The 14,677-nt window shown below is 41.0% G+C and overlaps 1 protein-coding gene across 2 annotated transcripts in view; it reads left to right on the top strand.

Annotated features, from left to right (window-relative positions):
• LOC139418542 (transmembrane protein 164-like) overlaps positions 1-14,677 on the top strand; it is a 49,910-nt gene that overhangs the window by 15,370 nt on the left and 19,863 nt on the right. For both annotated transcript variants that reach the window (XM_071168092.1, XM_071168093.1), the window contains exons 2-3: positions 8,088-8,137; positions 10,751-10,817. In XM_071168092.1, the coding sequence (XP_071024193.1) occupies positions 8,088-8,137; positions 10,751-10,817 (117 nt within the window). The remainder of the gene's footprint in view (positions 1-8,087; positions 8,138-10,750; positions 10,818-14,677) is intronic.

Consider the following 14,677-nt stretch of genomic DNA (forward strand, 5'->3'; position numbering starts at 1 on the left):
CGTATTTTATCTAACGGGTGGCATCCCTAAGTCTAAATATTGCTGTTACATTCCACAGCTTTCAATGTTATGTCATTACTATGTACAATTCTTAATACATTGATGTATTAAGTTTATTTTGTCTGATCAATGGAGTCAATGGTGCTACAGAGGACAAAATCTGTTTGCCTTTCCATGTGAGACTTTATATGGCACCTGAGGGCTGCCGTTTTACGGGCTCCTAACCTATTGTGTGTGGGGTTTTTTTGCGTTATTTGTAACTTATTTTGTACATAATGTTTCTGCCAGCGTCTCTTATGACCGAAAAGAGCTTCTGGATATCAGGACAGCCATTACTCACCTCGTACTGGATGAAGATTTTTCTTTAACGGGTCGGACGCAAAGGATTTACTTCAGACACCCGAAAAGGCCCAAATCTCCGTCATTCGCATGAAGAAGAGACAGATGTCGGGGTGCCGTGTAAGAATCCGACGGCGAGTGGGTAATCTGCCTCTACCATCAGTCCTATTAGCCAACGTTATCCAATGATTGCACAAAACTGATGAGCTCCGATCAAGACTATCCTACCAATGGGACGTTCAAAACTAATATCTTATGTTTCACTGAGTTGTGGCTGAACGACAACATGGATAACATACAGCTAGCTGGGTTTTCGGTGCATCGGCAAGATAGAACAGCTGCCTCCAATTAGACAAGGGGTGGCAGTCTGTCTATTTCTCAATAACAGTTGGTGCAAGAAATCTAACATTAAGTCTCAAGGTTTTGCTTGCCTGAGGTAGTGTCTCATGATAAGCTGTCGACCACACTATTTACCAAGATAGTTTTCATCATTTCCGTAGCTGTCTATTTACCACCACAAACCAATGCTGGTACTAAGACCGCACTCAACAAGCTGTGTAAGGCCATAAGCAAAGAAAATGCTAATCCAGAGATGCCGCTCCTAGTGGCCCGGGACATTAATGCTGGGAATAATAAATCAGTTTTACCTAATTTCTACCAGCATGTCACATGTGCAACCAGAGGGAAAACAACTCTATACCACCTTTACTCCACACAGAGAGACGTACAAAGCTCTCCCTCGTCCTCCTTTTGGCAAATCTAACTATAACTCTATCCTGCTGATTTCCTGCTTACAAGCAAAAACTACAACAGGAAGTACCAGTATCTCGCTCAATACGGAAGTGGTCAGATGACGCAGATGCTCAGCTACAGGATTGTTTTGCTAGCAGAGACTTGAATATGTTCTTGGATTCTTCCAATGGCATTGCGAAGTACACCACAACAGTCACTGGCTTAATCAATAATTGCATCGACGACGGCGTCCCCACAGTGACCATACGTGCATACCCCAACCAGAAGCCATGGATTACAGGCAACATCCTCACTGAGCTAAGGGTTAGAGCTGCCGCTTTCAAGGAGAGGGACTCTAACTCGGAAGCTTATTGGAAATCCCGCTATGCCCTCAGATGAACCATTAAACAGGCAAAGCGTCAATATAGGACTATGATTGAATCCTACTACACCGGCTCCAATGCTCGTCAAATGAGGAAGGGCTTGCAAACTATTACGGACTACAAAGGGAAGCACAGCCGCGAGCTGCCCAGTGACACAAGCCTACCAGTCGAGCTAAATTACTTCTATGCGCACTTCGAGGCAAGCAACACTGAAGCATGCACCAGCTGTTCCAGACAACTGTGTGATCACACTCTCCGTAGCCGACGCGAGTAAGACCTTTTAAACAGGTCAACATTCACAAGGCCGCAGGGCCAGATGAATTACCAGGACCTGTACTCCGAGCATGCACTGAGCAATTGGCAAGTGTCTTCGCTGACATTTTCAACCTGTCCCTGACCAAGTCTGTAAAACCAACATGTTTCAAGCAGATCACCATAGTCCCTGTGCTCAAGAACACTAAGGTAACCTGCCTAAATAACTACCACCCCGTAGCACTAATGTCTGTAGCCATGAAGTGCTTTACAAGGCTGGTCATGGCTCACATCAACACTATTATCCCAGAAACCCTAGACTCACTCCAATTTGCATACCGCCTCAACAGATCCACAGATGATGCAACCGCTGTTGCACTCTACACTGCCCTTTCCCACCTGGACAAAAGGAACACCTACCTGAGAATGCTATTCATTGACTACAGCTCAGCTTTCAATGCCATATGGCCCTCTAAAGCTCATCACTCAGCTAAGGACCTGTTGTATTTGGCGCATGTGACGAATAACATTTGGTTTGATATTAGCCTACTGAGCAACAACATTTGCATAGGAGCATGCCATACCTGTATAGAAGGACATCATTTAGGCACTGCTGTTAGTTTGAGAATATAAAATAACATACTGTTGAAGTCGGAAGTTTTCATACACCTTTTCATACATTTAAACTCAGTTTTTTTTTTTTTTTTTTGTATATATTTATTTAAAAAAAAATGTTTACCCCGTTTTCGTGGTATCCAATTGTTTTAGTAGCTACTATCTTGTCTCATCGCTACAACTCCCGTACGGGCTCGGGAGAGACGAAGGTTGAAAGTCATGCGTCCTCCGATACACAACCCAACCAAGCCGCACTGCTTCTTAACACAGCGCGCCTCCAACCCGGAAGTCAGCCGCACCAATGTGTCGGAGGAAACACCGTGCACCTGGCAACCTTGGTTACTGCGCACGGCCCGCCACAGGAGTCGCTGGTGCGCGATGAGACAAGGATATCCCTACCGGCCAACCCCTCCCTAACCCGGGAGACCGTTAGAGAAGGGCCTATAGACTAGAAATGGCCAATATCGGCTCGGCCAATTATCGGTCGTTCTCTACTTTAAATGACAAAAAAAGCTCAATGATGGAGCCTAAAAAAAGGTAATATGAATGTTGTATTACCAGTTTGCAAACATTTGTTCATTGCACTTGTGTGAGCATGCCTTCATATTAGGGTTGAATGGCAATTTACCGCCCAAAACTTCTCCCTTTTCCCGCGATAAATGACTAAGAAACCGGTAAATTATAATACATTATTTATATGAACAGCATGGCTTGAAAGGGAACTGTTAGCATATATTTTATGTCTAAATCTGGCTTCACTATGACCCCTGCGTGATGAATCATCATCGCTCACTGCGGGGAGAGACGGCCCATCTCAGTATGGAGCACAGTCATCTATGTCAAAATATTTCCTAGTCATTTCATGCATATGTATATCACACACACACGTATGCATGAAATGACTAGGAAATATAGTCAAGATGTTGACAAGGTTGTAAATAATGTCCTTCAAACTTTGCTTTTGTCAAAGAATCCTCCATTTGCAGCAATTACAGCCTTGCAGAACTTTGGCATTCTAGTTATCAATTTGTTGAGGTAATCTGAAGAGATTTCACCCCATGCTTCCTGAAGCACATCCCACAAGTTGGATTGGCTTGATGGGCACTTCTTACGTACCATACGGTCAAGCTGCTCCCACAACAGCTCAATAGGGTTGAGATCCGGTGACTGTGTTGGCCACTCCGTTATAGACAGAATACCAGCTGACTGCTTCTTCCCTAAATAGTTCTTGCATAATTTGGAGCTGTGCTCTGGGTCATTGTCCTGTTGTAGGAGGAAATTGTTCCAATTAAGCGCCATCAACAGGGTATGGCATGGCGTTGCAAACTGGAATGATAGCCTTCCTTCTTCAAGATCCCTTTTACCCTGTACAAGTATTCCACTTTACCACCACCAAAGCACCCCCAGACCATCACATTCCCTCCACCATGCTTGACAGATGGAGTAAAGCACTCCTTCAGCATCTTCTTCTTCGTGAGCCGAACACCTCAAACTTAGATTTGTCTGTCCATAACTTTTTTCCAATCGTCCTCTGTCCAATGTCTGTTCTTTTTCCCATCTTAATTTTTTATATTTATTGGCCAGTCTGAGAGATGTCTTTTTCTTTGCCTAGAAGGCCCGCATCCCGGAGCCACCTCTTCAATGTTTGACTTTGAGACTGGGGTTTTGCGGGTACTATTTAATGAAGCTGCTAGTTGAGGACTTGGCGTCTGTTTCTCAAGCTAGACACTAATGTACTTGTCCTCTTGCTCAGTTGTGCACCGGGGCCTCTCACTCCTCTTTCTATTCTGGTTAGAGCCAGTTTGCACTTCTGTAAAGGGAGTAGTATACAGCGTTGTTCGAGATCTTCAGTTTCTTGGCAATTTCTCATCTGGAATAGCCTTCATTTCTCAGGACAAGAATAGACTGAAAAGTTTCAGAAGAAAGATCTTTGTTTCAGGCCATTTTGAGCCTGAAATCGAACCCACAAATGCTGACGCTCCAGATACTCAACTAGTCTAAAGAAAGCCAGTTTTATTGCTTCTCTAATCAGACAACAGTTTTCAGCTGTACTAACATATTTGCAAAAGGGTTTTCTAATGATCAATTAGCCTTTTGAAGTTAACTTGGATTAGCTAACACAACGTAACATTGGAACTCAGGAGTGATGGCTGCTGATAATGGGCCTCTGTACGCCTACGTAGATTTTCTATAAAAAATCTGCCATTTCCAGCTACAATAGTCATTTACAATATTAACCATGTCTACACTGTTTTTCTGATTGATTTGATGTTATTTTAATGGACAAACAATTTAATTTTATTTCAAAAACAAGAATTTCTAAGTGACCCCAACCTTTTTGAACAGTAGTACGTCCTAGCATACCTCTTTCAGGTAATACATTCAATGCAGTTTTAGTGTTATATTTAGCTAATTCATGATTGGTTATGCATAATAAGCTTCTAACTTAAAGCCTTTTTCTCTTGCACAATACGCACTCGCCTTTGCTCTGCTGGCCTCTCCTTACAAACCGCTCCTTAGTTCTTGGAGTCCCATGCCGGAAAAGCTAGACCAGAATAGCTTGCTGGACATTTTTTTTTTTTTTTTTTTTTTTTTTTGCATTACTTATAGACTATTCGAAGAGAGACTCAAGCTTTTGTTTGCCTGAATGTTAAATACAGCAGCCAATAGAACTCACATGCAGTTTGAAAGAAGAGCGAACGTGCGATGGTGGTAGGCTATAGTGGTTATTTATTCAGGCCCGTAACCATTCAATCTTCGTGAAGAGAAGTGAAAGCCTTCTGCATATAATTCTAGTCCTATATTATTCAACTATGTCATGAGAATGATTAAGACAAGGACAACTAAACTTATTTAAAGTAACTGTTGAAAGGTAGGAAGGAATGAAGCAACTATAGAGAGAGCAAGAGGTACGCTAATAACATTGGGGGAAATATTATGAAAGGTGTGTGTCAATGCATCAGCCTACTAATTACACAAATAGGCCCTATTATATTTCAAAATTCAAATTCGTTAGCCTATACTTGTAACATTATGGCTTGAATTTTCAATCAAAGGTCTAATCAAATCCAGACAGGCCTATTTATATGCTTTTGAATGACACTTCCGGTTTTTGCCTGAAATACAGGGTTATCTAGGAGAAAAATGATTTATTATTGGCATGGAACATTTGTAAAATACTGGGAAAATATTAAACTCTACTTCATATTAGTGAGTATTGTGCCAGACTGCTAGTAGTGTTTCTGTTTTGTAATGCTTAGAGGACATTGTGTCATTCAGGCAGATGTGTCATTCTCATGGTTATCTTGTTCTGTCAAGGCCAGAGCTCAACCCCTGAACCCTGTGCTCCCATGATCCTCACTGCTCCACAGTCAGACAGGAAGAAGTTCTGTCCCTCAGGAAGGATAGGCCGCTTTACACACTCATCCTGCTCCAGCCACAGAGTTGCCTGCCCAGTGTCCACCTCTCTGCCACAGGAAGTGTTTGTCTGGATGTGTTTTTGAAATGCTTCAGGCAGTGAAAAATATTTTAGAGGGCATCTACTTTGGGTTAGTAGCCTATGCAGTAAATTGCAGTTAAAAGGGTTTAAGTGTTCACTTTATCTATTATTCTCACTCTGAGGGGAAGCAATTAAAATCAGTTCTGCAGCCATTATACATGCAGAGTGTTGGTCTACTGCACATGGGAGCTAGGGCTGGGCGATATGGGCAAATATCACAGTATTTTAAAACATTTTGACGGTATTTGTTGGTATTTTATGCCACGCGGGGCTGCACGATATCGGCCAGCAAACTAGGCCTTCTTTTTTTAACATTTTGCAATTTGGATTTGACTTGCGATTTAGAGCTAAACACTTGGGTGAACTGTTGGAATCATGTAAATATAATGATTATTCTAATTCTATAGTTAGGATATAATTGTGGGCACTTTGAATAAGGTGTTATTTGACATGACTATGCATGAAAATGGCAATAGTTTTTGTTGTGACATGCTTCACGGTTTCCTCTTTGATTTAGAAGATACTGTTGCACAAACAACCTAATGATTTAGGTCTACACCATCACTGTTATTATTATTCAAAATAACGTTATAGAATGTAACGTAAAAAACAGTATATTGTATACCAATACCAGTATATTGTAAAATACAGCATACTGCCCAGCCCTAATGGGAGCTGGTGGATAGATGCTGTTTTTCTTGTGGTTCTCAGCCTACTTACAACACATTAGAATGGAGCCGAGTGGAAGGAGGTGCTGATGTCATCCCATTACTTAACATTCCAAATCAGATCCTGTTCCACTTTTGTGTCTCACGTCACGTGGGATCTTACTCCTGCTGACAAACTGGCTCCTCCTCAGCCCACAGGCTGTCATTAGCCTGCTCCTTCGCTGGCTCTGTCAGGAAATGTGTGGAAGGACAGATGGTCCTCATCTGCACACTTCGTTTCACTGGAGGAAAATCAAACAAAAACTAGGGTACACAATACGCAGCGTCTTTCCTCTCCATGTAGGACTAGTTCACTAGTGGCAGCCTGGCCTTCGATAGCCTCGTCTTCCTCAGTCAACCTGCGATCAACAGATTGAGACAGGACAGTACTGCAGATCTCAGACAGAGGGCGTATAAGTCAGTTCTACATGTAATTCTATCGTCTCAGCTACCTCGGTTTACAGGGTAAATGACTCATGTTTGAGTGGGTGCAATAACAATCTTACTGCAGAGTTACTGTGATGTAAATGGTTGATAAGTATATATTTTTGGGAAGTCTGTGTTCTTGTTCTTTTGACTATAAGTCATGTATAAACTTCCCTGACTTAATTGATATTGTAATAAGTAGTTTAGAGTTGGACAAAAAGCATCTAATGAAGGAAGCCAGTATACACACTACATGACCAAAAGTATGTGGACACCTGCTCATCAAACATATAATTTCAAAATCATGGGCATTAATATGGAGTTGGTCCCCCTTTGCTGCTATAACAGCCTCCACTCTTCTGGGAAGGCTTTCCACTAGATGTTGGAACATTGCTGCGGGGACTTGCTTCCATTCAGCAACACGCATTAGAGGCGGGATGTTGGGCGATTAGGCCTGGCTCGCAGTTGGCGTTCCAATTCATCCCAAAGGTGTTCGATGGGGTTGAGGTCAGGGCTCTGTGCAGGCCAGTCATGTTCTTCCATACTGATCTCGACAAACCATTTCTGTATGGATCTCGCTTTGTGCATGGGGGCAGTTGGAAGCACAGAATCGTCTAGAATGTAATTTTATGCTGTTGTGTTAAGGGGTCCAAATCAAATGTATTTGTATAGCCCTTCAACATCAGCTGATATCTCAGTGTAGCCACCCTTTGCCTTCTTGACAGCTTTGCACACTCTTGGCATTCTCTCAGCCAGCTTCATGAGGTAGTCACCTGGAATGCATCTCAATTAACAGGTGTGCCTTGTTAAACATTAATTTGTGGAATTTCTTTCCTTCTTAATGCGTTTGAGCCAATCAGTTGTGTTGTGACAAGGTAAGGGTGGTATACAGAACAAAGCCCTATTTGGTGAAAGACCAAGTAGATATTATGGCAAGAACAGCTCAGATATATATTTCCCCTGTAGATGTTGGGTGTCACTGAAATCATTCTATGCACATTCTATGACCATTTTGGAAGCAGCTTTTATAACTCATGTAGCACGACAGCATATCCAGTATGCTCTACAGCAACATGTAGATGACAAGGTTTGGAGATCAGTAAAACATTTTTGACAAGCGTTATTTTTCCACAGATCTTCCTGCTGGCCTGTCCGCCATGTAAAACAGCCATGGTCATCTTTAGGTGAGTACCTCCATTCTACACACTCCCACTGTCATGGAATCTCAACCCCCACCTTAACTGGCAGCCTTGTCTTATAGACTATAAGTAACATAGTAAACGTTAATCTGAGACACCTAAATTAGTGTGTTATGTTTGGTATGGTTACATACGAGTGAAGATTACTTCAGGATGGGTGTGTGTATAACGTGAACGTCTAGCAACCAAAAGGTTGCGTGTTCGAATCTCATCACGGACAATTTGAGCTAATTAGCAACTTTTCAACTACTTTCTATTGTGCAACTACTTAGTACTTTTTAGCTACTTTGCAACTACATAGCATGTGTGGTGGAAATTCTAACCAACAGGGACTGTAGATTGTTCAAACAGCAACTTTATTATGAGATTTGCAAAAAGTTTGCAATTCAACAATCACTCAAATAGTTTGGAGGCCAACGAACAGAGTTGTCTCTCTCCTTTTATAGAAAGTACATCCTCTTATCTGACAGTTAGCAGATGTGCAGAAACAGGGCCGGGGAACAGAGTTGTAGAATGTAATTTACATCATCTGTGTAGTTCAAGGTAGCTGATATCGCCATCATTCTCTGTTCCTCCCTGCAATTCCCACATACTGTAGCTAAATTCCTGGCAATTGTGAACACAGGAGGTCACATACTGAGGTGGCACCCAAACGACTCATTAATCTGTACGCTCGGATATTTTACTAAGTCACACAAGACAAGTTTGTGTCAGTAAAACATACTAGCATTTAATAACAAAGGACAATTATTTAAGTAACAGCATAGTATGTAATTAATTCATTAATTTCATGTCAGCCAACTCTTCCCTGAACCCAAAAAACCTAACCCCTAGCCTAGCTAACATACAGGGGGAAGCCAAAACACTGTAACATGAGATTCCTATGATGGCAGATTCCTATGATGGCATGTTTTTCAACATGAGCTTCAATAATGAGAGTCCACTTATGTTTTTAAGTTGCTGTGCAAAATAAAACACTTATTTGCAACATTACACACCTCGGCTGTGATTATCAAATATCCTGAGAAGGAACCTCAGCCTGACCGCCAGATGATGAAACTAAATTTGCATGCCACTGGTTTCAAATGTCATGCTCTGTTAGGGTCTTATAGCAGGGGGAGGAAACCCAAGGTGGGGATCACTGCAGGACACCTGAGCCCTGTTCTGGCCTCTACTCTCATTAGGAAGACTGGGGCAGGAGCTCAGCCATGGTGACCTCCACAACCCTCTCTGTTTCAATCAGGGCCCTGCTTTGTCCTTCTGCCAGGCAGTCAGAAGATAATTGAAATGTAGCTGAAGGAGTCTGCATAGAAACAAAAGATGATCGTGGACTATAGGAAAAGGAGGGCCAAACATGGCCCCCATTCACATCGATGGGGCTGTAGTGGAGCGTGTTGAGAGTTTCAAGTTCCTTGGCGATCACATCACCAATGAACTATCATGGTCCAAACGCATCGAAGTCGTGAAGAGGGCACGACAATGCCTTTTCCCCCTCAGGAGACTGAAAAGATTTGGCATGGGTCTCCAGATCCTCAAAGTTATACTGCTGCACCATCGAGCATCCTGACAGGTTGCATCACCACCTGGTATGGCAACTGCTAGGCATCTGACCGTAAGGCGCTACAGAGAGTAGTGAGTATTGCCCAGTACATCACTGGGGCCAAGCTTCCTGACATTCAGAACCTATATACTAGGCGGTGTCAAAGGAAGGCCCAAAAAATTGTACAACTCCAGTCACCCAAGTTATTTTTGTTTTATTGTGTTCGTTTTTATTTTTTTTTACGTTAGTTTATTTAGTTAATATTTTCTTAACTCTGCTTTCTTAAAATTGCGTTGTTGGTTAGGGGCTTGTAAGTAAGCATTTCACGGTAAGGTCTAAACCTGTGGTATTCTGCGAATGTGACAAATCGCAGTTGTAAATGAGAACTTGTTCTCAACTGGCCTACCTGGTTAAATAAAGGTGAAGAAAAATAAATAAATACAATTAGATTTTTTTATGTAGGCTAATTACAGTTCCATGAGGAAAGGGAATGTGATGTAACACACAAGCTTCAGGAATATGGCATGTCACAGAAGATGGTCAGCAATCAAATGCAAGTTCATTGCATTAAACCGCCAGTCCGGTGGTAAACCGGTGTAGCGCATGTTTCTATAGCTTAGCACAGTGACGCTGACAAGTGCAGATGGTATCATATGGTATGGCTGCAAGCCATATGAACCAGTCTTCACCCAACTTAAGCAAATGTCGTTTTTGGGTGGAGTTTTTCAAACCGTCTTTTGGAATTTGTTTCTTTAGTCCATTGTTGATTTAGTCCCAAAATGTTTTGATGTCAGCAATTACGTTCTCTAAATAACTAACTTTAAAAATACAGAAATACAGCCAGTATAATGCATTTAGCATCATATGATGCTGCTTTTTGCATCAGGCCAGCTGTATTTCCGTATTTTGAACGTCATGCTGTATTTCTGTATTTTGAACGTCATGCTGTATTTCTGTATTTTGAACGTCATGCTGTATTTCTGTATTTTGAACGTCGTGCATCTTAGACATTTGCTGACATGCAAACATTTTCTGATGTGTGCTCTTTCTGTCAACAGGCTTCAGGTCCATATGCTGAACGGTGCTTTACTGGCCCTTGTCTTCCCTGTGGTCAACACTAGACTGGTAAGTAACCATCATCTAGCATCAGTTAAATTCACTGTAATAGCGTTCTTTGCAGTCACTCACAGTTAGACTTTCACTCCTTCATAGTTTCAAAGATTTCATGATGCATATCACACTGAACAAAAATATAAAACTGCAGGAATGTCCACCAAAGCTGTTAGAAGTTAATTGAATGTTCATTTTTCTACCATAAACTGCCTCCAACTTCGGTGTAAAGAATTTGGCAGTACGTCCAACCGGCCTCAAAACCGCAGACCCACGTGTATGGGCGAGTGGTTTGCTGGTGTCAGAGTGACATTGTGCCGCTGGGGCAGTGGTGGAAAAAGTACCCAATTTGTCATACTTGAGTAAAAGTAAAGTTACCTTTTAATAGAAAATGACTCAAGTAAAAGTGATAGTCATCCAGTAAAATACTACTTGAGTAAAGGTATTTGGTTTTAAATATACTTAGGTATCAAAAGTAAATGTAATTGCTAAAATATACTTAAGTATCAAAAAGATAAATTTAAAAATAATTTCAAGTTCCTTATATTCAGCAAACCAAACGGCACCTTTAAAAAAAATAATAATAATTACGGATAGCCAGGGGCCGCTCTGATGGATGACTACTGGCTGTACAAGTGATATGCATTTGGAGCAATACGGTCTGTATCCAAGGCTCAAACCCAGTCGTTCACACAACAACAGAATGGAGGTCGACTGACTATGATTTTTCAACGCCGATACCGATTATTGGAGGACCAAAAAAGGGCGATACCGATTTTATTTGTAATAATGACAATTACAACAATACTGAATGACCACTTATTTTAACTTAATATAATACATCAATAAAATCAATTTAGCCTCAAATAAATAATGAAACATGTTCAATTTGGTTTAAATAATGCAAAAACAGTGTTGGAAAAGAAAGTAAAAGTGCAATATGTGCCATGTAAGAAAGCTAACATTTCAGTTCCTTGCTCAGAACATGAGAACATATGAAAGCTGGTGGTTCCTTTTAACACGAGTCTTCAATATTCCCAGGTAAGAAGTTTTAGGTTGTAGTTATTATAGGACTATTTCTCTCAATACCATTTGTATTTCATTAACCTTTGACTATTGGATGTTCTTATAGGCACTTTAGTATTGCCAGTGTGACAGTATAGCTTCCGTCCCTCTCCTCGCTCCTACCTGGGCTCGAACCAGGAACACAACGACAGCCACCCTCGTAGCAGCGTTATCCGTGCAGAGCAAGGGGAACAACCACTCCAAGTCTCAGAGCGAGTGACGTTTGAAACGCTATTAGCGCGCACCCCGCTAACTAGCTAGCCATTTCACATCGGTTACACCAGCCTGATCTCGGGAGTTGATAGGCTTGAAGTCATAAACAGCTGCTGGCAAACGCTCGAAAGTGCTGTTTGAATGAATGCTTACGAGCCTGCTGCTGCCTACCATCGCTCAGTCAGACTACTCTATCAAATCATAGACTTAGTTATAACATGATAACACAGAAATATAAGCCTTAGGTCATTTAATATGGTCGGAAACCATCATCTTGAAAACAAAACGTTTATTCTTTCAGTGAAATACGGAACAGTTCCGTATTTTATCTAACGGGTGGCATCCATAGGTCTAAATATATCTGTTACATTGCACAACCTTCAATGTTATGTCATAATTACGTAAAATTCTGTCAAATTAGGCGGCCCAAACTATTGCATATACACTGACTCTGCGTGCAATGAATGCAAGAGAAGTGACACAATTTCACCTGGTTAATATTGCCTGCTAACCTGGATTTATTTTAGCTAAATATGCAGGTTTACAAATATATACTTCTGTGTATTGATTTTAAGAAAGGCATTGATGTTTATGGTTAGGTACACGTTGGAGCAACGATACAAACCGCATCGATTATATGCAACGCTAGATAAACTAGTAATATCAACCATGTGTAGTTAACTAGTGATTATGATTGATTGTTTTTATAAGATAAGTATAATGCTAGCTAGCAACTTACCTTGGCTTACTGCATTCGCGTAACAGGCAGTCTCCTCGTGGAGTGCAATGAGAGGCAGGTGGTTAGAGCGTTGGACTAGTTAACTGTAACGTTGCAAGATTGAATCCCCCGAGCTGACAAGGTGAAAATCTGTCGTTCTGCCCCTGAACGAGGCAGTTAACCCACCGTTCCTAGGCAGTCATTGAAAATAAGAATGTGTTCTTAACTGACTTGCCTAGTTAAATAAATATTAAATAAAGGTGTAAAAAAAACAACGGCCAAATCGGTTATGAAAACTTGAAATCTGCCCTAATTAATCGGCCATTCCGATTAATCGGTCGACATCTAGTATGTACAATCTACAACAGAATGCAGCACATGACTGAAAATATAACCAATTTGCTAGTTACAGCATCAGCGCGTGCTCTGGAAAGACGGTGGAGAGTGGAAAGGCAGTTTGCCAATTAACTTACAAACAGAATACACCTGAACGATAACGAAGAGGTTGGTGAGAAGCCTGACCACGTAGACGGGGGTGAGAAGGTGATGAAGCGTACTTCATGAGCTGTAACCGAAAAAACAACTGGCATTTGAAAAGTTTGAGGTGAGGGAGAAAGTGTGGTGGAACAAGTATTGTTAGCATTGTTCAGTATCTTGCTAGCTGGTTCGAATTATCCGTTAGCTAGCCAGAGAAATTTTGAGCAACATTAGCCAACTTAACTGATCAAATAATTGAGTTTATGGTGTGAAAATTAGTTGGCTAATAAAGTCAGACAGCTAAAGTTAGCTAGCTAATGTTACATCAGATGAGTTAACATTTAGTAACCTAACCAATTATTTTTTATTTTATTTTTTTGAACCTTTATTTAGCTAGGCAAGTTAGTCAGTTAAGAACAAATTCTTATCTTCAATGACGGCCTAGCAACAGTGGGTGTTCAGGGGCAGATCGACAGACTTGTACCATGTCAGCTCGGGGATTTGAACTTGCAACCTTCTGGTTACTAGTCCAACTCTCTAACCACTAGCTAACGAACTAACTACTATCTGTGAACTAATGTTTTCCCTCTACAGTATGTGGTTCATTTTCGGAATGAGAGAATTAGGTGAAATTGAGGCGTTGCTTGTTAAACAAATGGATTTAGGAATGAAGTGTAGCTGGAGCTGGGCCTGGCTTAAGCTGGATGCCACTATAGAGTTTAAAGGAACACCACACACTTCCCTCTTTCCCTCTTCTTCAATACAGTGGATAAAAGGGGTATGCAAGGTGCCTGAAAGAGATCAATTATGCCAGAAAAGGGTATCATGGCACATTGTACAGTAGAACAGATGTCCACAGGCAGAAAGTGTATAATGTACAGTGTAGCCCAAAGACACAGTTTTTGTTGTGTTGAATTTGACCGTAACACGTGTGTGAGTGAGGGGGGGATTATAATTTTGTAAATCTGTGACCTTTATTTTTGCGCACATGTAGCCTTGTGCACTTGATCGATGTCTACTATAGTGGTCACTATAATAGAGCAAAAATAGAATGCCTGTTTGTTTCATTCTATTTCTACTTTAAAATGTTTTTTTCCCAAGTGCAATATTTAGATGTGTGTGTGTGGTCACAAGCGTTCTATTATAAAGGCTGTCATGACTAACTGCAATATTAGTGTTTTGTTTTTTCTCAAGACTTGTGTCATTTGCAGTAAAGTCTAGGCAACAAATAACATTTGATTGCTTTCTTTAAAAAAAAATTTTTTAGCTGTGAGTTAGGTTCACATTAATCACTTATTTTACACACAGAGACTGATCATATTCTTTTGTTTAATTAGTTAAAACCTGAACTTCCCCTCCTAGCAGGTATTTTTTTTTGCATGTTTCAGTGCAAAAAAAAAAG

This window comes from Oncorhynchus clarkii, chromosome 10, assembly GCF_045791955.1.
Source record: "Oncorhynchus clarkii lewisi isolate Uvic-CL-2024 chromosome 10, UVic_Ocla_1.0, whole genome shotgun sequence".
Classification (NCBI taxonomy): Eukaryota; Metazoa; Chordata; class Actinopteri; order Salmoniformes; family Salmonidae; genus Oncorhynchus; species Oncorhynchus clarkii.